At 36.9% G+C, this 25,535-nt stretch overlaps 1 protein-coding gene across 6 annotated transcripts in view; it reads left to right on the top strand.

The window, feature by feature from the left end:
* The window catches only part of NAALADL2 (N-acetylated alpha-linked acidic dipeptidase like 2), a 1,471,888-nt gene that overhangs the window by 1,065,284 nt on the left and 381,069 nt on the right, over nt 1–25,535 (top strand). For all 6 annotated transcript variants that reach the window (XM_062211674.1, XM_062211686.1, XM_062211675.1 and 3 more), the window contains 3 exons: nt 3,577–3,669; nt 15,017–15,222; nt 18,782–18,901. In XM_062211674.1, the coding sequence (XP_062067658.1) occupies nt 3,577–3,669; nt 15,017–15,222; nt 18,782–18,901 (419 nt within the window). The remainder of the gene's footprint in view (nt 1–3,576; nt 3,670–15,016; nt 15,223–18,781; nt 18,902–25,535) is intronic.

Raw genomic sequence — 25,535 nt, 5'->3', positions numbered from 1 at the left:
GACTCAGATTGTGGGCCATATCTTAACCCTTTTACTAAATACCCATTCTTTTTCTCCTTTTAATATTCTTTCTAGAAATCCTATTTTTCTACTATATCTTTTACTTGTGCTTTCATGTTTTCTTTTTATAATCCTTTCCTGTTGTTCTGTGGAACAATTTCTTAGTCTGATCATCTAGTCCTGAAATTCACTCCTCATTTACATCTATTGTACTGCCTTATCTACCTACTTATCCTACATATTTGCATATTTTTTCAGTTATTCTATTTTCTATTCCCATTCTTATCTTTTATTATGTACCACTTTTTGTTCTTATTGCTAACACTGGATATATCCGTATGTACTTGGGAACTGCTCTGATGCTCATTTTTTATCACCCCATTGGGCAGCTTGGGTTTTCAGGGATTTGATGTTGTATGGTGTAGCATGATGAGGATATAACCTCCTTAAATTTAACTCCAACATCCCAGGGAATTTGGAGGAGAGAAATTAATGTCCAGGAGTGCAATTTTGCTCAATTCTCTCTCTCTTTTGTAATTTTTAATCCATTCAGCCAACCTAAATCTTTGGTTTGGTGAATTTAATCCATTTACATCCAAGGCTAGTATTGGTAGAGTAGAACTAATGCTTCCTTTTGTTGATTGGATAATGATTCTGTCTACTGTGTCTGTGAATTTGGTGGTTACCTGTGTTTCATGTTTACTTCTACTGCAGGACACCCTTCAGAATTTCTTGTGAGGCTCCTCTGGTAATGTTGAATTCGCCTATTTTGCTTATCTGGAAAATACCTTATTTCTACTTCACTTTTAAAGGATAGCTTCACTGCATAAAATATTCTTGCTTAGAATTTTTTTCTTTTAAGATCTTAAATATATCATCCCACTCTCTTCTGGCCTATAGGGTTTCCACTAAGAAGTCTGATGTTAATCTAATTGGTTTTCCTTTATATGTAACTTAATGCTTTTTCTTACTGTAGTTAGGATTCTTTCCTTGGCTTTAATTTTTGACACTTTGATGACAAAATGTTTTGGAAAAACCCTTTTACAGTTGAGTCTGCTTAGGGTTGTTTGAGCTTCTTGTATCTGAATGCCCACGTCTCTCTTTTAAGACATGGGAAATTTTCAACTATTATTTCATTTAGTAGGTTCTCAATACCTTTTTTTCCATTTCATCTCCTTCAGGAATGCCTATAATATGAATATTTCGTTGCTTAATGTTATTCTATATTTCATGTAGGCTTTCTTCATTCTTTTCTCTTTATTTTTGTCGGATTGGGTTATTTCAAAATTCTGTCCTCAAGGTCAAAAATTGTTTCTTCCACTTGGTCTATTCTGCTGTTAAAGTTATCAATCGTATTTTTTATTTCACAGATTGAAGATTTCTTTTTTTTCTTTTTTTTACTTATACAAGTTTCATGTATTTTATATATACAGATTTAGGAACATAGTGATACTTCCACCCTACCATCCCACCGGTCCACTCTCCAATCCTTCTTCCTCTTCTGTTTCCCATTCCCACTCTTAATTTTCAGATCTATTTTCAGTTTACTTAATGATCATATAGTTAACCCAATACTAAGTAAAAGAGTTCAAAAAATAGTATAAAGAGAAAAACAAACAAACAACAACAACAACAACAAAAAAAAAACCACTGTTCCTCAAAGGAAGATATAAGGGCTGTAAGCAATCATTGAATCACAAAATGTCCATTTCACTCCAATGTATTACATTTTAGATACTCTATTAGTTACCTCAGATCAGGAAAAACATGATATCTGTCATTTTGGGACTGACTTATTTCACTAAGTATAAGTATAATGGTTTCCAGTTGTATCCATCTTGTTGTAAAAGACAAGATTTCTTTTTTTTGTTTTACAGCTAAGTAGTACTGCATTGTGTATATATTATATATACCATAATTTGATTGAAATTTTTATCTCCAAAATTTCCATTTGGTTCTTATTAATGAGTTCTATCTCCTCAGTAATATTTCATTTATCTCACTCATTGATTTCCTCATTTCTTTAATCTATGTATCTGTATTTTCTTGCATCTCATTGAGTTTTCTGTACAATCATTATTTTGAATTCTATATCTGTCATTTCATAGATTTCCTTCAGTTCATGATCTAATTCTGGAGGATTATTGTTCTTTTAGAGTTGACATGCTACCTTCTTCATGTTTCTTATGTCCTTGTGTTGTCTGTCCCTCTGGTGTAGGGAGGGACATATGGAGTAGGATTTATTAGAAAATAGTTTGTGGTTTAGCTGGTATGCAGGGTATCAGTTGGCTTTTTCTTTGTCTTTGGTTGTAAGTGAGCCCAAGAGTGTGGTCTCTGAGTGATTTATTTTGTCTTAATCAATGCCAGCTTTGTCTATAAGTGACACAGTGAATTAGTCTGTTGCAGTTCATAGGAATAGAAGTATGGCTTTGAGATGAATAAGGGTTTCCTTAAGTGTGTATCTTTGGCCTACAGAAAGTTTGGTGTCAGTCTTCCTGGTGAATATGAGAGCCAGGGTCTTATTCTTGGTGTTGAGGGAGACACTACTGCAGGCAGCCACATGGCATAGCCAGCTATCGTCTGTAAGCTGCCAAATTAGCACCTTAAGGTAGGAAAAAAATTGCCTTGCATTCCTCTGCTCAAATTAAAAAAAATAATTTCTCTTATGAAAGTAACAGTAACCCATCCATTGATGATTTAACCCACTGCATAATAAATAAGGAAAGGAACCAAGACTCAAACCCAGGCATTCTGATATGGGATGACAAATGCCTGCCTCATCATCTGTCTTCTACCTGCCACCCTCCCCTTTGACACCACCACCTGGCATCTCTTAAACCTTCACTAGAAACCCCTAGTTTTCCCAAGATCCATCAAGTACAGGATTAACATGCCACCCCTAAAGACCTTCAAAGAACACGTCTAGGCTGTAATTAGAGTCCTTCTTGGGCAGTGTCTTTACCTCATTTGCAAAATCTTGAATACTAGCCATAAATAGAAGAACTTAAAGGGGCAGAACAATTAGTGGGGTTTTAGAATAGTTGTGAGGTACCTATAAGCACAGATAAAAATATAGATTCTGATATCAGTACATATACAAATATATATAATAACATTAAGAATTTTTATCCTTGTAATACTTAATGCTTTATTTAGATTTCAAAGTATGAATGTCTTAATGAGTCATGCAGGAAATATTAAGTTATTCTCATCATTCTCAAGATTGAAAAGTATTCAATATTCTTTGGAAATATTTTTATTTCCCCTTCTTGAAATACAAGTTGCCCACACATCATTTTCTGTGTGCTGTCATATTGAACCTTCATGATAAGTGTGTTTGTGACTCTGCACTTATGGAGCCAGCAACCGTATCTTAGTCATCATTGCGTAATAGTCACCTAAAATACAGTCTCCACTAAATAATGCATAAATATTTGTCAAAAATGTAATTTTTGTCATCTAGAAAAACTTAATTTTGTGGAATTCATTTACCAATGATATTGAATAAAGATTTTAATGTTTAAGAGAAACACCACAGAATATAAAGAAACAAGCATCTTTAATTTCTTTTTCCAGAGATACGAATGGTCAGCATGCAAGTTCAGACAGTCACAAAATTCAAAACAGTTACAAATGTTGTTGGATATTTAAAGGGTTTCACTTCTCCAGGTAAGTAGGGTTAAATCTTTATGATCCACACTTTCTGGGAAACTTCACAGAGAACTGGTCTATATAAATTTGATGAAATAGCCTACTTCTTATATAATTAGAAGCTTATACCACTCAGAGCACATAAATATGAAACTAAGAAGGAGGTTTCTATTTTCTTTCCTACCATGCCCCCCCCCCTCCTTGTTTGAGACTTACTTATTTGTTTGAAAGGAAGAGTAACAGAGGGAGGGAATGAAAATCAGAGAGACCTTTCACCTGTTGGTTCACTCCCAAAATAATTGCAGTAGCCCTTGTTCGGCTAGGACAAAGCCAGGAACCTGGAACTCTATCCTGATTTCCTACCTGGGTGGCAGGGCCCCAGGTACTTGGACCTCCCCAGGTACTTGGACCTTCCCAAGTACTTGGATCTCCCCAGGTGCTTGTGGCCTTCCCAAGTGCATCAGCAGGGTGCAATCAGAAGCAGAAAAGCTGGGACTCTCGAACTGGCACTCTGATAATGGATGCCAGCATTGCATTCAATGACTTAACCCACTAAGCAGTGCTGACCCTTCCTACCAACCTTTTCAAAAATAAATCTCAAGTTCCGGGCAAGATGGCGGAATAGGCAGAAGCACACTTAGTCCGGGGGGAGAGAAAGTTTAATATAAGTGGAGATACTGCAGGGTCAAGGAAGAGTAGGGGATGAAACAGCAGAGGAAACTCTTCCGGAACTAGTGATTCACAGTGGACCTGCGTGGAGAGCGTGGGAGCCCAAGTTCGGGACACCAGCGGCAGATTCAACGCACCAGCGCTGGAACGCGAGGTGAGCCGAACCTCCATAGCCCGAGATACCAGCGAGCAAGCGGAAAGAGGAGGCTAGAGGGAACGAGGCTTGAAACTCCGTGGGGAAAAGTTCACCAGGCTAACTAGAAGAGAGAGAAAAAAAAATTAAAAAAGTGACTGATACGGACACAAGTTTCTCTCTCTCCGCTCACCTCTCAAAGGCGAGCAAGACAGAGCAGGCGCCATTTTGGACATACGTCATAAGCTGGGCGACCTCAGGTCTGCACCGGCCCTGAGCCTAGCAGAAAAACCTGACTCTGGGGGGAGGGGTGAAATAACAGGAGATTAGCATCTAACTTGGCAACCCAGTGGGAGATTGCAGGAGAATTGGAGCCCACACTGAGGGCAGCACAGATTCCTTGTGTGGTCCTTGGGAAAGAGCTTCCGATCTCTGGCTCCTGTGGGTATATCATTTGCCTGATAACTACCTCCAATTACGTTCAGCTGTGCGGAATTACTTCCCTTTTGAATCAAAAAAGAGAGAGATTTACCACACCTAACCTGGGAGTGTCATCTTTGACACACCCTCAGCCCTGAGGAACCAAACACAGCTCTCAGTCCACACTCATCACAAGCCTCTAAGGCACCACTGAAAGCAGACAGTCCACTTAATATAGAGCCATAGTGTAACAAGAAAAAACACCACAGTGAAGAAACCAAATATCTCCAACATGCCAAACAACAAACACAAAAACCAAGCTAACAAGAATAAGGAAGACACTATGACACCCCCAAATGAAAAAGACACCCCAATTCAAGATTATGAAGATGAGGAGATTGAAGAAATGCAAGAAGCAGATCTCAAAAAATTGCTAAGAACATTAAGAAGTTCTCAAAAACAAATTCTTGAACTACAGAAATCCTTCATGGACAAGATAGAAAATCTCTCTCGTGAAAATGAAATATTAAGGAGGAATCAAAATGAATTGAAACAACTAGTGGAACAAGAAATGGTGATAGTGATGAGAAATCATAATGAAATGAAGAATTCAATAGATCAAATGACAAACACATTAGAGAGTCTTAAAAACAGAATGGACGAAGCAGAAGAGAGAATATCAGACTTAGAAGACAGAGAACAGGAAAGGAAACAATCAAATCAAAGAAAAGAAGAAGAAATCAGAAATCTAAAAAATACTGTCAGGAATCTACAGGATACTCTTAAAAAACCCAACATTCGGGTGCTAGGAGTACCTGAAGGCATGGAGAGAGAGAAAGGATTAGAAGGCCTTTTTAGTGAGATACTAGCAGAAAATTTCCCAGGTCTGGAGAAAGACAGAGACATCCTAATACAGGAAGCTCATAGAACCCCTAATAAACATGACCAAAAGAGATCCTCACCACGACACGTCGTAATCAAACTCACCACAGTGAAACACAAAGAAAAGATCCTAAAATGTGCAAGAGAGAAATGCCAGATTACTCTCAGAGGATCTCCAATTAGACTCACAGCTGACTTCTCTTCAGAAACCCTGCAAGCTAGGAGAGAATGGCGAGACATAGCCCAGGTGCTAAGAGAGAAAAACTGCCAGCCCAGAATATTATATCCTGCAAAGCTCTCATTTATGAATGAAGGTGAAATAAAGACCTTTCAAAGCAAACAGAAACTGAAAGAATTTGTCGCCACTCGTCCAGCCCTGCAAAAGATGCTTAAAGATGTGTTACATACAGAAACACAGAAACACGGTCACCAATATGAAAGAAGGTAAAGGAAGGAAACCTCACAGCAAAAGCTCACAGGAATCTCAATCCATATATTAGAAAGTATCTTTGGCTAATGGCAGGGCAAAGTTACTCCTTCTCAATAGTCACATTGAATGTTAATGGCTTGAACTGTCCAGTTAAAAGACACCGATTGGCTGATTGGGTTAAGGAACAAAACCCATCCTTTTGCTGCTTACAAGAAACCCATCTATCCAACAATGATCCATACAGGCTGAGAGTGAAAGGCTGGAAAAAGATATACCACGCCAACAGAAATGAAAAGAGAGCGGGCGTAGCCATCTTAATATCGGACAACATAAACTTTACCACAAAAACTGTTAGGAGAGACAAAGAGGGGCACTATTTAATGATTAAGGGATCCATTCAACAGGAAGATATAACGATTCTCAACGTATATGCACCTAATTACAGGGCACCAGCTTATTTAAAAGACTTGTTAAGGGACTTAAAGGGAGACTTAGACACCAATACAATAGTACTGGGGGACTTCAATACTCCACTCTCAGAGATAGACAGATCAACAGGACAGAAGATCAACAAGGAGACAGTAGATTTAAACGACACTATAGCCCAAATGGATCTAACAGATATCTACAGAACATTTCATCCTACATCTAAGGACTTTACATTCTTCTCAGCAGTACATGGAACCCTCTCTAGGATTGACCACATACTAGGCCATAAAGCAAGTCTCAGCAAATTCAAAAGAATTAGAATCATACCATGCAGCTTCTCAGACCACAAAGGAATGAAATTGGAAATTGGCAACTCAGGAATCCCTAGAGCACGTGCAAACACATGGAGATTGAACAACATGCTCCTGAATGAACAATGGGTCATAGAAGAAATTAAAAGAGAAATCAAAAATTTTCTGGAAGTAAATGAGGATAACACCACAACATACCAAAACCTATGGGATACAACAAAAGCAGTGTTAAGAGGAAAGTTTATATCAATAGGAGCCTACATCAAGAAATTGGAAAGGCACCAAATACATGAGCTTTCAAGTCATCTCAAGGATCTAGAAAATCTGCAGCAAGCCAAACCCAAACCCAGTAGGAGAAGAGAAATAATCAAAATCAGAGAAGAAATCAACAGGATTGAATCCAAAAAAACATTACAAAAAATCAGCCAAACGAGGAGCTGGTTTTTTGAAAAAATAAACAAAATTGACACCCCATTGGCCCAACTAACTAAAAAAAGAAGAGAAAAGACCCATATCAATAGGATCAGAGATGAAATGGGAAACGTAACAACAGACGCCACAGAAATAAAAAGAATCATCAGAAATTACTACAAGGACTTGTATGCCAGCAAACAGGGAAATCTATCAGAAATGAACAGATTCTTGGACACATACAACCTCCCTAAATTGAGCCAGGAAGACATAGAAAACCTAAACAGACCCATAACTGACACAGAAATTGAAACAGTAATAAAGGCCCTCCCAACAAAGAAAAGCCCAGGGCCAGATGGATTCACTGCTGAGTTCTACCAGACATTTAGAGAAGAACTAACTCCAATTCTTCTCAAACTATTCAGAGCAATCGAAAAAGAGGGAATCCTCCCAAATTCTTTCTATGAAGCCACCATCACCTTAATTCCTAAGCCAGAAAGAGATGCAACATTGAAAGAGAATTACAGACCAATATCCCTGATGAACATAGATGCAAAAATCCTCAATAAAATTCTGGCCAATAGATTGCAACAACACATCAGAAAGATCATCCACCCAGACCAAGTGGGATTCATCCCCGGTATGCAGGGATGGTTCAACATTCGCAAAACAATCAACGTAATACACTACATTAACAGACTGCAGAAGAAAAACCATATGATTCTCTCAATAGACGCAGAGAAAGCATTTGATAAAATACAACACCCTTTCATGATGAAAACTCTAAGCAAACTGGGTATGGAAGGAACATTCCTTAATACAATCAAAGCAATATATGAAAAACCCACGGCCAACATCCTATTGAATGGGGAAAAGTTGGAAGCATTTCCACTGAAATCTGGTACCAGACAGGGATGCCCTCTCTCACCACTGCTATTCGATATAGTTCTGGAAGTTTTGGCCAGAGCTATTAGGCAAGAAAAAGAAATTAAAGGGATACAAATTGGGAAGGACGAACTCAAACTATCCCTCTTTGCAGATGATATGATTCTTTATTTAGGGGACCCAAAGAACTCTACTAAGAGACTGCTGGAACTCATCGAAGAGTTTGGCAAAGTAGCAGGATATAAAATCAATGCACAAAAATCAACAGCCTTTGTATACACAGGCAATGCCACGGCTGAGGAAGAACTTCTAAAATCAATCCCATTCACAATAGCTACAAAAACAATCAAATACCTTGGAATAAACTTAACCAAAGACGTTAAAGATCTCTACGATGAAAACTACAAAACCTTACAGAAAGAAATAGAAGAGGATACCAAAAAATGGAGAAATCTTCCATGCTCATGGATTGGAAGAATCAATATCATCAAAATGTCTATTCTCCCAAAAGCAATTTATACATTCAATGCAATACCCATCAAGATCCCGAAGACCTTCTTCTCAGATCTGGAAAAAATGATGCTGAAATTCATATGGAGACACAGAAGACCTCGAATAGCCAAAGCAATCCTGTACAACAAAAACAAAGCCGGAGGCATCACAATACCTGATTTGAGGACATACTACAGGGCAGTTGTTATCAAAACAGCATGGTACTGGTACAGAAACAGATGGATAGACCAATGGAACAGAATAGAAACACCAGAAATCAATCCAAACATCTACAGCCAACTTATATTTGACCAAAGATCCAAATCTAATCCCTGGAATAAGGACAGTCTATTCAATAAATGGTGCTGGGAAAATTGGATTTCCACGTGCAGAAGCTTGAAGCAAGACCCATACCTATCACCTTACACAAAAATTCACTCAACATGGATTAAAGACTTAAATCTACGACCCGAAACCATCAAATTATTAGAGAGCATTGGAGAAACCCTGCAAGATATAGGCACAGGCAAAGACTTCCTGGAAAATACTCCAACAGCACAGGCAGTCAAAACCAAAATTAACATTTGGGATTGCATCAAATTGAGAAGTTTCTGTACTTCAAAAGAAACAGTCAGGAAAGTGAAGAGGCAACCAACAGAATGGGAAAAAATATTCACAAACTATACTACAGATAAAGGATTGATAACCAGAATCTACAAAGAAATCAAGAAAATCCACAACAACAAAACAAACAACCCACTTAAGAGATGGGCCAAGGACCTCAATAGACATTTTTCGAAAGAGGAAATCCAAATGGCCAACAGACACATGAAAAAATGTTCAAAATCACTGGCAATCAGAGAAATGCAAATCAAAACCACAATGAGGTTCCATCTCACCCCGGTGAGAATGGCTCACATTCAGAAATCGACCAACAACAGATGCTGGAGAGGATGTGGGGAAAAAGGGACACTAACCCACTGTTGGTGGGAATGCAAACTGGTTAAGCCACTATGGAAGTCAGTCTGGAGATTCCTCAGAAACCTGAACATAACCCTACCATACAACCCAGCCATTCCACTCCTTGGAATTTACCCAAAGGAAATTAATTTGGCAAATAAAAAAGCCATCTGCACATTAATGTTTATTGCAGCTCAATTCACAATAGCTAAGACCTGGAACCAACCCAAATGCCCATCAACAGTAGACTGGATAAAGAAATTATGGGACATGTACTCCATAGAATACTATACAGCAGTAAGAAACAACGAAACCCAGTCATTTGCAACAACATGGAGCAATCTGGAAAACATCATGCTGAGTGAATTAAGCCAGTCCCAAAGAGACAAATATCATTTGTTTTCCCTGATCGGTGACAACTGAGTGCCAAAGGGGAAACCTGTTAAGTGAAATGGACACTATAAGCAACAATGAACTGATCAGCTCCTGTCCTGACTTTAGATGTACAATGTAATACTTTATCCTTTTTAGTATTTGTTGTTGTTGTTGTTGTTCTAGTACTATTGGTTGAACTCAGTAATTAACACACAATTATTCTTAGGTGTTTAAATTTTAACTGAAAAGTGATCCCTGTTAAATCTAAGAGTGGAAAAAGAGAGGGAGGAGATGAACAATTTGGAACATGCTCAATCGGACTGGCCGCAAATGGTGGAGTTAGAAATGTGCCAGGGGATTCCAACACAATCCCATCAAGATGGCATGTACCAATGCCATCGCACTAGTCCAAGTGATCAATTTCAGCTCAAAATTGATAGTTCAGATAGGTCTAAGAGTCAAGAGATCAAACAAACAAGACAAGTATCTGCTAATACTAACTGATAGAATCAAAAAGGGAGAGAAAGATCCAACATGGGAAGTGGGATACACAGCAGACTCATAGGATGGCAGATGTCCTAAACAACACTCTGGCCTCAGAATCAGCCCTCAAGGCATTCAGATCTGGCTGAAGAGCCCATGAGAGTATAGCAGGCATGGAAAGCCAAGATATCATGGGAAAAAAAAAAGACCTAAATGAATGATCTCTGGGAGTGAGATCCCAGTGGAAAGAACGGGGCCATCAAAGAAGGAGGTACCCTTCTCCGAAGGGAGGAGAGAACTTCCACTTTGACTATGACCCTATCGGAATAAGACCAAAGTCAGCGAACTCTAAAGGCTTCCATAGCCCTGGCAACTCATGACTAGAGCCTAGGGAGATTACTGACGCCATGAACAGGAGTGTCAAATTGTTAAATCAGCAACAGGAGTCACTGTGTACTTACACCCCATGTGGGATCTGTCCCTAATGTGTCGTCTAAAGCGAAGTGATGCTATAACTAGTACTGAAACAGTATTTTTATACTTTGCGTTTCTGTGTGGGCACAAACTGATGAGGTCTTTACTAATTATATACTGAATTGATCTTCTGTATATAAAGAGAATTGGAAATGAAAAAAAAAAAACAACCTGGTGTTAAAATGGAAATGGCATAGAAAATTAATTAATTTGAAAAAAAAATTATGTAGGATCTCTGTCTTTAATGTGCTGTACATTGCTATTTAATGCTATAATTAGTAATCCAATGGTAGTTTTTTCACTTTGTGTTGCTATATGGGCAAAATGTTGAAATCTTTACCTAATATATACTAAACTGATCTTCTGTATACAAAGAGAATTGAAAATGAATCTTTACATGAATGGAAGGGGAAAGGGAGTGGGAAGGGGGAGGATTGCGGGCGGGAGGGAAGTTATGGGAGGGGGGAAGCCATTGTAACCCATGGGCTATACTTTGGAAATTTATATTCATTAAATAAAAGTTAAAAAAAAATTAAAAAAAAAATTAAAAAAAAAAACAAAAAAACAAAAATAAATCTCAGTGAAGGGTGAGTCTGTGTGTGTGTGTGCGCGCACACGCATGCAAGGGGTTGTTTTAGTGAAAAGTAAAAGAGTTTAGATTTGTTAAGCTCACAAGTGATAAAAAAAGCCACTTTTTTAGTCACTATACCATACTTAACATTTTTATCAAGACATTTATAAAGCAGAAAACATTTTAATTTTGTTGTTGTGTTTTCTGAAAAAAAAAAAAATGTTGGTTAGGGTGTTTGGTGCAGTGGATAGAAAACCTGCTTCAGATATCCACATCTCATATTGGAGTACTTGGGTTTCAGTCTCTTTTCCAGTTCTGTTCCAGTTTCCTGCTAATGTTGACCTTGGGAGTAAGCAGGTGATGGCCCAAGAAATTAGGTCCCTGCCACTCATATGGGAAATCTGGATTGAGTTCTGGGCTCCTAGTTTTGACATGGCCCACACATGGTTATGGCAGGCATTTGGGGAGTGAACCAGCACATAGAATATCTGTGTCTATCTGTCTTACTCTCTGTAATTCAAATAAAATAAATGAATAAATAATTTTTTTTGTTTTTTGTTTTCTTTTTGACAGGCAGAGTGGACAGTGAGAGAGAGAGACAGAGAGAAAGGTCTTCCTTTTGCCATTGGTTCACCCTCCAATGGCCGCCGCGGTAGCGCACTGCGGCCGGCGCACCGCGCTGTTCCAATGGCAGGAGCCAGGTGCTTCTCCTGGTCTCCCATGGGGTGCAGGGCCCAAGGACTTGGGCCATCCTCCACTGCACTCCCTGGCCACAGCAGAGAGCTGGCCTGGAAGAGGGGCAACCAGGACAGGATCGGTGCCCCGACCGGGACTAGAACCCGGTGTGCTGGCGCCGCAAGGCGGAGGATTAGCCTGTTGAGCCACGGCGCCGGCCTGAATAAATAATTTTTAATTGTCACCATATACAGTTTTTAATGTTAATCAACATGTGATTCCTGACTCCTGGTCCACTGCTGTTTCTGTCCAAAGTTTGCAGTGGTTTAGGTTTTGGAGGTGCTTAATAAAACATCACTGGCTGAATTGTAAATATCTTATATCTAGTTATGGGCTACTGATGGAGCATTCAAATGGCATTATGTATACTAAAAAATTAAAATAACTGACATATACATTAATTATTAATATATGTCATTAATCCTAATTTACTGTCAGGTATGCCTGTTACACCGTGTAGGGTGCCACAGTCTTTTCATAACAGTTGTGCCACTTCTGTTTATTTTTCTTTTTTTTAATATGTATTTATTTATTTGAAAGGCACAGTTCCAGAGAGGCAGAGGCAGAGAGAGAGAGGTCTTCTGTCCACTGGTTCACTCCCTAGATGGCCACAACGGCCGGAGCTTCACCAATCCAAAGTCAGGAGCCAAGAGATTCTTCCAGGTCTCACACGTGGGTGGAGGGCCAAAGCACTTGGGCCATCTTCCACTGCTTTCCCAGGCCATAGCAGAGAGCTGGATTGGAAGTGGAGCAGCCAGGACTTGAACTGGCACCCATATGGGATGCCAGCCAGCACTGCAAGCAGAGGCTTCACCTGCCACACCATAGCACTGGCCCCTGTCTATTTGGTTTAGACATCATTCAAGTTCCCCATGGAGAATAACTGTTCTTTATGACTTTTGTAAAACTGACCTAATTTCTAAACCAGAGAATTTTGAGATCAAGTTTTATATCCTCCTAGTTCTGGGCAGCCAACTCATAAAATTCATGAAAGGTACTTATTCTCTCTTATTTCCTTACTGCAGCAGTGTTGTAAGGAAACCTCTGATCATGGTGTCTTTAAATATAAGACAGAAATGAATTTGGAAACTGTTACTATTCTATTTCCACTATTTCAATGAATTGCTATCATAAGGATGGAGCACTAGAATATTTATCATCATTTCTGCATTTGCAAGTTATTATTGCAAAACCTAGTTGTACAAAATTATGCTAGCTTTAGGGTAAAGGAAATTCAGACTACAAAAAAGCATAGATTTAAAAAGATCAATTTTACCATTAATATTTGTCAGTGCATATATGTAAAGTTTCTTAAATTCTCCTTATTTGAGTTCTACGAAAAAATTGGTTGCTTACTTAGATGATTTTCTTATTTGGTATCTCTGAAAATTAGAAACAATCATCAGTTGGCATTAGGCCTTTTACATGTGTTTTATTTGGATGATAGACAGTCTCAAGCAGACTGTCAGACATTTATGGGAGATCAATGAATGAATCATCATTTCAAACATTTGCAGACCCATTATATATACATCTAGATAAAATGTTAATTACATCTAGATAAAATGTTGAAAGATCAAATCCATTGCTGGTTCTTAAAATCAGCGTTGAAAACTAAAATAGCTTTGCACTATGAGGTAGCTCCTTGACATCATGAAATCAAGGGATGATTATTGCACACATATGTATAACCTACCTTGTGTCAGTCACTGTTCTATGCCTTACATCTAGTGACTCAGTCAAACATCAAAACAGCCAAATTTGTTGTTTGTATTCTTGCATTAGAGTTGATGAAAATAAAGTACAGAGAATTTAGGTAAAATTTCCAAAGTAACACAATGAGTGAGATACAAAAGTGTGCTTCAGAGTTCGTATACTTAGCCACGTTATAGAACATCTCATGGTGTAATGAAACTCACACAAGCAAATATTTTACATGATATACAGGGCACCTAATCAAATAATCTCTGAAAGTATTACCAACAGTATTTACTGACAATGGCATCAGTGGAATCTCTTGGAAGTACATCTTTTTTATGCCTACTTCATTACTGACAAGGGTCATGTTCATAGAACTGTCCACAGCTATGTGTCTCAGAAGACTTTCTGTGTCTAGTGAATTGTGGATGATTATAAGATAAAAAATAGGTGAAAAGACAATGTTGGAATAGGTTTTTATATTGGAGAACTTTATTTTTCTCTTAAGAGAAAGGAAAATGACTAGAACTGTAAGTAGGAAGCAGTTCTCTAAACACTTTGTTTATTGCAAAATCCATATATGATTAATGCACTTTAATATTTACAACTACTGAATAACTATTTCCTCAAATCTATTAATAGTTCATTAATATTTACTGAGCATACAGATTGTTGACAAGGTACTTCCCACTATAATACTAGTGAAATGTTGGATAAGGGTTTCATTGTGGCGTATTTGTATACTTCATTAATTAATATTCATGGTGTAAAGGACAGTAATACATATCTAAGCCTTGGATTCATAATTGTTTCAGCAGCTGCCTCTGTTTTGATATACACAGATGTGTGAATCAAGACAGTGGGCGAAAAATGCTAAAGTAGACTTAATTATTAGAACAATTTGCTTAATTGTTGCTCAGTTGTGGAATAGGATTATGGAAATGTCATTAACTTTATTGTTAAGGTTTATATTTTGTTTTAATAGCTTTATTTTCTTCTGTTTCCAGACCGGTATATCATAGTAGGCAGCCATCATCATACTGCGTACACTTACAATGGACAAGAATGGGCCAGTAGTACTGCAATAATCACAGCATTCATCCGGGCCTTGATGTTAAGAGTAAAGAGAGGGTGGAGGCCAGACCGTACAATTGTTTTCTGCTCATGGGGAGGAACAGCTTTTGGAAATATTGGTTCATATGAATGGGGAGAGGTAAACACATATTTATACATCAGTTATAAGTTTTTTTCTTTTCTTTCTGTATTAATTAGACAATGCAAAATTGATGGAGCCAAGGAAATAATGTGTCTCTCAAACAGGGTTTCATATTTGCTAACTTGCTGAGCTAACTTGTAAGCATGAAGAGAACGATGAGTTAGATTATAGTGAATTGTGTGTGACCTGCAACTCTGATCCCTATTGCCAGAACACAGACTCTGATATCATCCCCAGTAGAGTTTACCTGACTCTTGCAAGAAGATACCTAGACAGGCAATGGGAAAGAAAGGAGCAGGTGATACATACCATTATCTTATTTAAAAAATTATCTGGGAATAGGAAACAGTCTCCTGTATTGCATGTTTATTTCCTTATTACCATTGAATTTATCTATATAGCATATAGACTGGATTCAAAATAGTGGTTTCCTTCTTTCTCTCTTTCTTCCCTTCTACTCATTTTCCACTATCTGCTTATCCCTTCTTTCTTACACAGCTACACACACACACACACACACGCATATGCACACACACACAAATGCCATATTGTTTTAAGTAAGAATATAAAACTATTTGATAATCAACATTGTTCACTACTTAGCTTTGAGGGACATATTCTATCTCATGAGAACTTTTCTTGTTACATTTTTAACTTAAACACTTAAGTTGAAGCACTTAAGATAAAGCTCTATTGAATATCAAAGAAAATATAAAAAAGATATAGAAAAGAAAATATAGTGTATCATTTTAATTTGAAGAAAGAAAACTTAAAGATGAGAAAATTTTTACTATAGAGGTCAGCAGGATACATAAACTGCAAATTAGAATGCTTGCCCATGTATAAATTAATATTATGAGTGTTTGTTCCATATTAAAAAGAGCTATTCAAATGTAGAAATCCCATTGCTAATAAAACACAGTCAAAAATAGTAATTTTTTAAGCAAAATGGAAAATGCAACAGGTGAGCCATCCTCTCAAACTTCTATTCAAAATTACTTTAAATATTAACTAACAACTTGCAAAATAATTTAGAGAATGGACTCCTTTTAGTAATTCAGAAACAGTGAAACACTGTTTCAACTTCCTTATAACAATAAGGCATGTATTAAGGAAATGTCTCAAAGATTCTTCAAAGTTCCAAATATTTATTTCAGTATATCAAACATTCTGCCAGATACCTATCTCTGGACATCACTTTCACAATCATTGTGTTAATCCTAAATGAATATGTATACTTAGAAATCATATTTATAAAGGATACTTGGCTAACGTTGGTAGTTCCTAAATTAAATATGCTTAACTCTAATGCATAGGGCATTTATTGCAAAAAGCTCCTGAATTGATTTGAGCATCAAGTATCATGACTTGTAAGTTGAATTAATGTGGTATTGAATGTATATGAGAAATTATTGTTTCAGATTGAGAGGGGGCCAAGGACTCCATCTGAGTTCCTGATGTGTGAGGCAGGAACACAATTACTTGAGCCATTATCTACTGCCTTCCAGTATACATAAGCGGGAACCTGGATCAGAAGCAGCATAGAAATTACTCAAACTGACACTCCAATAGGGATTGTGCATATACCAAGTGGTGGTTTAATTGACTAATTCAAAATACTGCTGCTATAAAGTCATTTTTAAGTGTCATTGATGCTGTGGTATTTCTGGTAAATTTACATTTTCTCAATCAACATATAATTAAAAATACAATGTCTACAATTGGGAGTCTACAGCAAAGAAGGTTAGAAAATGATCTTCCTGTTCAAAAGATTAGATTAACATCGTCTTTGAATATTTGTAGGCATGTGATTTTTGACGACTGATTATATATTTTGTCATTTTTGGGCTTTGTATGTGATGAGATGGGCAAATATATACAAGTAATGAAAATGATGAAGCATATACAGATTATTAGCATATTAAAATTACTTTTATAATTTACTGTGTCTCTGAAGATCATTTCAGTTCACCTCATGAAGCCAATTTGTAACCATCTGCTTGAAGAGAAATTTAGACAATTTTTAGTTATCCTCATCTGTCGACTGATATCAACTCTATACCTTCCAAGAAAGAAACATTTTTAATAGAGTGAAACCAATCTTTAATCTAAATATTCAGAGCATCTTCAAAAGTCCACAGGCAAAGTATATTATGAAAAATTTGAATTTAAAACATTTTTGCACCAAAATAAATGTTAACTTTAAATTCCATTTTCTAAGAACTTCTGGAAATTTTGTATTCCCCACTTATGTAAGAAAAAGCCCTTTGTTAACATGCCATCTTGTCCTGTTTGATTTTTCTTGATTTTATTGCATAAAAATCCCTGGAAACCCACAGTAATATTTAGGCAGATTGGGTGATTTTGGTCAATAATTTTAAAACAGGGACTTAAGTGAAAGCATCAGAGAACTGACTCGATACTAAATTTGAACTTTGAGAAAAAATGTAACATTTTACTAAACAGATCCTTTAAAAAGGACTATTTCTTCGGTGAAGCCTCTTTATTTTTTACATAACATTGTAGAAATACTACAGATTTTAGTGGTAGGAGTTTGGTACAGTGGTTAAGATGCTATTAAGGTGCCTCAATCCAATATTAGAGTGATGGGTTCAAGTTCCTGCTCCAATTCCAACTCCAGCTTCCTAGTGATGCTCATTCTGAGAGGCAGCAGGTGACAACTCAAGTAGTTGAGTCTCTGCCACCGATATGGAAGACTTGGATTGAGTTCCTAGCTCTCATCTTTGTCTGCATCCAGCCCTTCTGTTGTGGGCATTTGGGATGTAAACCAGCAGAAGGGAGATCTCTGTCTTTCTGTCATTCAAATAAATAAAATAATCAGGCAGGAGAAATTTCTCTAAGTCTTAATTTCTCAAAGAGTTACTCTAATGCCTGTCCTCTGAGGGACAGAGGGGATCTGTAGTAACACAGGGGGTCTGTAGTGGTTCCTTATTAACAGAATCAGTTTTCAATTTGTGAGTTAGGGATCAGCAGAGAAGTGGAAACCTATTCTAGTGAATCATTTTATGCTGCTAATATGAATGAAATACACCAAGTTTTATTTTAAGTAACATTATCAGGGTCACAATTGTATTATGCCCCAGTTGTTCAGAGTAAATAATACTTTGTATAGAAAGGATCACAGTGCTTCAAAAGAAAGGGCCAGTTTTATTAACCACTGTAGTAGGTTACCCATTCTGTTCTCTAATTCAATGGAGCAAATAAATATCCCAATCTGTATTCTGTAGTTGAATTCTTTACCATAATAGCATTTTAAGAACATCTTCTCTGAAAATTTGACTTTTGTCAGAAACATGCTTTAAAATGTTTCATAATATGTTGTATCTAACTCTTTTTCTGTAGCTAACTCTTTAACAACTCTATGTGTAAAATCCTTTGTAGTCATTGTCCACTCTTAAATAATGAGATTTCTTTTTAAAAATTACACACACTGTAATGATTTTAAATATGAAATGTTTATTATTGAACATTTATTTGATAAGACAGAATTTATTATTTTTATTTATGTTAAAGATGGACCCTTTTTTGATTTCAGGATTTCAAGAAGGTTCTACAGAAAAATGTTGTGGCTTACATTAGCATCCATAGTCCTATCAGGGGTAATTCAAGTCTACACCCTATAGCATCACCATCTCTTCAGCAACTGATAAGAGAGGTAAGATGAAGAACTTGTATTAAATGATTATGCTAACTATCTTTTACTTCATAATTTGTCATTTCCTGTTTTTTTAAATTTTTTAAACATGCAGAAAATATCCCATAATTGTTTTAAGGAATGATCTATTGCTGATTTTTTAAAATCAGTAGCATGTAAACTAATTTGTTACATTCTGGAATTCTTCACTTGCTACTCTTTTATGATTATAGAAGAAAAATTATATTGTTACAGAGAAGAGATGTAAAAGTTCACATTATTTCTTTAAAATGGAATTTGGGGCTAGGTATTTGATCTAGTGATATCCAGATATCATATCAGAGTACCCAAATTCTGTCTCAGTCCCACTCCTAATTCCAGCTTCCTGCCAATGTGAATTCTTAGGAAGCAGCAAGTCTGTCAATAACACAGGAGACCTGGACTGAGTTCCCTGCTCCTGGCTATTGCCAAGTCTAGTTGTGAATATTGAGTTCATTTGGGATTGATCCTGCAAATGGAAACTTTCTGTCTCTCTATCTCTGTCTATTTTTGCTCTCTCTCTGCCTCTTAAATAATTTTTAAAAAATTTAAATTCCCCAGTTTCCAATTCTGAAATTTTGACATTTTTTGGCAAACTTGATTACTTTTGGGCTTCTTCTTCCTCCTTACTATTTTGAGTAAATTTAGGATCTGTTCTGCATTTTCATTATAATTTAAGCCCTCAAGAACAAGAATATGGTGATATCTAAATGTAAAATATTTAGAAAATATTGTTTAAGAAAATATTTATGGAAATGGAAAGCATATATTTTTCAACAAAGTAACTTGAAAAAGGAAAAAGCCTGGTTGTAGGTTGTAATGTCTCATCATACTTATTTATTTATTTTAATTTAGTCACTTGGCATTTTCAAAGAATTCAGCTGAATATTTTTACTGTTTGAGTTCATATTTTTATTTCTGCATTCTCTTTGTGACATCCATTACAGATGAAATGATAGGTGCTGTTTTTCCATATAAAGGCAATCATACCACCACTAGGGTGGACGTTCCTCCCAGCTCAGTGTCTATTGGTGCTTATTGGAAATGACCTTTCAAAAGCCCACAGGGTTTCCAGTGAGTGTATTGGAACTAAACTAAAAAGAAAGAGATAATGAACAGTGCATTGGATTTGCCATAATTCTTCATTGAAATGCAACGCAAACTAATGTTTTATGACTTTCATAAAGTATTTTCTAGTTTAATAGTTTTCATTGACATTTCCATATGTAGTACAATAAAGAAGACATTATGAAAGATGAAATGGATAAATCTCTACACTTAAGATCAGCCAAACCCCATTGTGTATGCCCTAAATTATATCCAGATATGTAAGTTAATTTCTCTTGCTCTGTGTACTGCTTTGAATTCAGTGACTCTTTTAGCTGCCTGTTAAAAGCTTAAAAGAGAAAATCAACTGCAAATATCTCCCTGGGATGTGAAAATATTTACAAATCAGTGGGTGATCAAGAAGAAAAGTATGAGCTGAGGTATCTAGATATTGAGGAAAAATGTGGCTTGTCCTACTCATGTATTAAGATTTTTCTACTGGAAAATTTTAGAAGATACATAATTATTTAAATTCATGGGTAAATAGAAACCTCAAACTATTAAGGAGCATCAAGTCTATATATTGTTTAAAAAATTACAATATTTAAAATATCTGCATTTTCTATAGCAGAAGATTATAAAATATTTTAATATCTAAATATAAGAGTACAGCACAGTTTCACTACAATGAATAGTGTCAAAGCAAAATATACTTTATTAATTGTTTGGAAGAGGAACTTTTCATGTTCTGTATATGAAAATGCTTCCAAGCTAACCTTAAATCTAAAAATGAACTGAAATTAATATTAAGAGAAAATTTCTTCCTGTTGAGACTGTGAGTGTGTGTGTTCCATAAGCAATTTAGAAGGGTAGGCATATCAGAAATTCACACAAAGTGCATTATTATATAACTTAAAATGATGGATATTACTTATATATATTAAATTTTATGGAACAAAAGTATATGATAATTTAAGATATATTTGCATACAAAGATTTAATATCACATTTTTTCTTTGAAATACGTAAACACTCAAAGATTAAGAAAATTGAAGGAAATAAACTCTCACAGTAAAGTATATGACTTACTTAAAATGATTTAACATTAGTAGCATTAAATCAATGAACGACTTATTTATTTGAGAGGCAGAGAGATGGTGAAGTAGCAAGAATACTTTCATCCCAAGGCTCATTGCCCAAAGCCTTTTCTGGGAACTGGGAATATAACCCAAGTATCTTTAGGGAGTGGTAGAAACCCAACTACTTGAGCCATCACCTGCTTCTTCCCAGAGTCTACATTAGCAGGAAACTGAAGTCAGGAGTCAGAGCCAGGATTCAAACCCAGGCACTTCGCTGTGGGACAGGAGTGTCTTATTAGGGTAAATTCTTGCTCCAAAGGTGATGTTAATTTATTTATTTATTTGAGAGGCAGAGGCAGAGAGAGAGAGGGGTCTTCCTCCCACTGGTTCACTCCCCAAATGGCAGCAACAGCTGGAGCTGTGCCAGTCTGAAGCCAGGAGCTTGGAGCTTCTTCTGGTTCTCCCATGCCAGTGCAGGGGCCCAAGGAGCTGGGTCATCTTCTACTGCTTTCCAAGGCAATAGCAAAGAACTAGATTGGAAGTGGAGTGTCTAGGACTCGAACCAGTGCCCATATGGGATACTGGCACTGCAGGTGGCTGCTTTACCTGCTATGGCATGGGTAGTGTTGAAAAGAAAGATATGGGACATGTGCTGTGGTACAGTGGGTAAAGCCCAAATGGTCACAATGACTGGAGATGGTCCAAGTTAAAGCCAGGAGTCTGGAACTCCATCTGACTCTCCCACGTGTGTTACAGGGACCCAAATACTTGGGCCAACTTCTACTGCCTTCTCAGGTGCGTTAACAGGAAGCTGGATCAGAAAGGGAGCAGCCACTTCAATATGGGATACCAGTGTTGCAAGCATTGCCTTAACCCACTCACCACAATGCCAGCTCCAAAATTTGATGTTCTTGAATGTACATTTTGATGAATATTGATAATATATGTAGTCATGTAAACACTATCATGATCAACATACACACCATTTCCATCATCTAAAAAAGTTTTAGTGTCCTTTTTAAGTGAAATCACTTCCTTCATCCCTAGTTTCCTACAACCACTTAACTGATTTTTGCTGCTATAGTTTTGCCTTTTAGACTACCTTAATAAATGGAATCATACACTGTTTAGAACCTTTATGTACAATTTCTTTTACTTAGCATAATGATATTTAAAATTTACTCATGTCATTAGCATGTGTCAGGTCTACAACAGCTTCCAGACAACTGATAAAATAATTGGGATAGCATTGAGTATAATACTTTTGATATTCCTCCTCTATTTTAATATTCTAAATGATTTTAAAATGAAGCAGTTAGATCATTGAAACTGAGAAAAGAAGCTACATCTTTTATGGCAGTCTAATAAACTTGAACTATACCACCCAGAGTGGACAAAACAATTTCTTGAAAACCCAGAAATATTTAATGAGCTTGAACCTGATACCAGTGATTATAAGATTTTGTTAGGATGTATGAAAGTCTGACCTTAAAAAATTGCCTGAAGTCTATTGAAATGTTGATGGTTACAAATCCTGGGTCCTAAGAAGATTAGGACCCATTGTACTCTTTTCTTTCGGGCTTATTTGCAAATTATATCTTTAAAAAACTTGAAAAACATGTGAAAATGCTTAATTTTTCTAAATTATAACATTGATAATTTAAAAATCAGTTTCTCTTCTGAAAGTAGTAGTAATTCATCCATTAATGACAACCCACTGAGTAATAACTAGAAGTAATAACTGTGGCTTTTATATAGATTTTTTCCCATACTTATGTTACTATTTGAATACATTTTTTGCTTCATTTATGATACCAATATTTTTAGAAACCTAAAAGTTACTTCACTAAAAATCAGCTGCTCAGTTTTAAAATAAAAAATTCAATAAACTAAGCTATAAATATTAATATTTCTAAAATCCCAATATATTTATGAAGTAAATATATATTTATTTTATAAAAAGTTAAGTATTTATTTGAAAATGAAGGTTACAGAGAGAGACAGAGAAGTAAAGATCTTCCATCTGCTGGTTCACTTCCCACAGCCATGTAACAGCCAGGGTCAAGCCAAGCCAAAGCCAGGAGCCAGGAGCTCTATCTGGATCTCCCATGAGCCCAAGCATTTGGGCCATCCTCTGCTGCTTTTCCTAGGCCATTAGAGGGGGCTGGGTCAGACATGGAGCAGTCGGGGCATGAACTGGCCCCCATGTAGGATAGCAGTGTCCTAGTCAGTGGCTTTACTTGCTGTGCCACAATTCCAGGCCCAGATATACTTCTTCAAATCATATATTACCTCGTTTTTCTGTGTAAATTATTAACTCAATCCATTTACTGTGAAAAAATAAGTTGAAATAACTTTTTAAAATTTCTGTATGAAGATAATACTAACATGGATATTATATAGTCCTCCAACAATTATGTCAATTACATAAAAGTAATTTTTAGCAATATCCACTAAAACATTCAAACACTAATTTTTTACTTGAATAAAAAAAACTCTATCTCATGGTACAATAAGGAATTCATGTATGTATTTCTAATTTTCATACTAGCATTGATAGTCCTTAGAGTTTAAATAGTTGTTTCTAGTTTTTATCTAAAATAAATCATCTATAATAATCACTTTTAATTAAAATTATTTCTGACTGCTGATTATTCTTGTATGTTGTATTTTTATTGGGTATATTTATTTTTTTAAAGATTTTATTTTTTCTGGCCGGTGCCGCGGCTCACTAGGCTAATCCTCCGCCTTGCGGCGCCGGCACATCAGGTTCTAGTCCTGGTCGGGGCACCGATCCTGTCCCGGTTGCTCCTCTTCCAGGCCAGCTCTCTGCTGTGGCTAGGGAGTGCAGTGGAGGATGGCCCAAGTGCTTGGGCCCTGCACCCAATGGGAGACCAGGAGAAGCACCTGGCTCCTGTCATCGGATCAGCGCGGTGTGCAGGCCGCAGCGCGCCTACCGCGGCGGCCTTTGGAGGGTGAACCAACGGCAAAAAGGAAGACCTTTCTCTCTGTCCTTCTCACTGTCCACTCTGCCTGTCAAAAAAAAAAAAAAGATTTTATTTTTTCATTTGAGAGGCAGAGTTACAGAGAGAGAGAGAGAGAGAGAGAGGTCTTCCATCTGCTGGTTCACTCCCCAAATGGTCACAACAGCCAGAGCTGGGCCAACTTGAAGCCAGGAGCTGCTTCTGGGCCTCCCAGGTGGATGCAGGGACCCAAGCACTCAGTGCATCTTCCACTGCTTTCCCAGGTCACAAGCAGAGAACCAGATCAGAAGAGGAGCAGCCAGGACACGAATCAGTGCCCATATGAAATGCCAGTGCTGCAGGCAGAAGTTTGTCCTACTATGCCATGGCACTGGCCTCTCTTGGGTATATTTCTAGAAATGAAATTTCTAAGTCAGGATAGGCAAATGTTTAACTTTAGTAGATATTTCCAAGAAGTTCGGTATGCTGCTACCAACAATGTATGAATGTTCCAGGTGCTTCATGTCATCACTAACCTTGGACATTATCACTCTCTTTTTCTTTTTTAAGATTTAATTTATTTATTTGAGAGGTAGAGTTACAGACAGTGAGAGGCAGAACAGAGAGAAAGGTCTTCCTTCTGTTGTTTCACTCCCCAAATGGTTGCAATGGCCGGAGCTGTGCCAATCCAAAACCAGGAGCCAGGAGCTTCTTCCAGGTCTCCCATGTGAATGCAGGGGAACAAGGACTAGGACCATCTTCTACTGCTTTCCCAGGCAACAGCAGAGAGCTGGATTGGAATAGGAGCAGTTGGGACTAGATCCGGCACCAATATGGGATGCCAGCGCCACAGGTGGAGGATTAACCCACTATGCCCTGGACACCATCACTCTCATGAGTACATGGTTACATTTTGGGGGGTTTCAATTTGAATTTTTCAATGATTAATAATGTCAAGCACCTTCTCACATCATTGTATACCCAGTGGTCATTTAGATATCTTCCTCAGTGAACTGCTTGGTTAAACCTTTCACCTACCATTTAAAGAGTTGTTTGTCATTTTCTTATAATTTGTAAGAGATTTTTAATGATTTCTTAGTATAAGTATTGTTGGTTACACACTTTTACTGTAAATTCTCTGTCTATAACTTGCATTTTTACTCTCAGTGATAGCAACATCATTAGATTACTAATATTTCTTAAGGAAATCTTTCTAAATAACATTTATTATTCTTGTTCCTTATTATACAGAACATGGTGAAATTAATGGAATCTAATATTGATATTTAGGAAACGTTATAACCTTGTATTATCTATTTGCCTCCACAAAGATTTAAGTACCCTGTTTATGTATTGGTATATATATTTAGACGCATATATAAATATTTGCATATATGATCTTATATTTTGTGTGTGTATGTGTGTGTGTGTGTGTGTGAGTTTTTAGCTCTACTTCAGTCTGTAGGATAGTCTGCAGAGATTGCTGGCTACCCAGTTTCCCTGAAGGAGTAACGAATAAGAAATGCA

The sequence above is a fragment of the Lepus europaeus genome, chromosome 2, assembly GCF_033115175.1.
Source record: "Lepus europaeus isolate LE1 chromosome 2, mLepTim1.pri, whole genome shotgun sequence".
NCBI classification, from domain to species: Eukaryota; Metazoa; Chordata; class Mammalia; order Lagomorpha; family Leporidae; genus Lepus; species Lepus europaeus.
The sequence above is the reverse complement of the archived record's forward strand: the minus strand, read 5'-3'. Positions and strand labels throughout refer to the sequence as shown.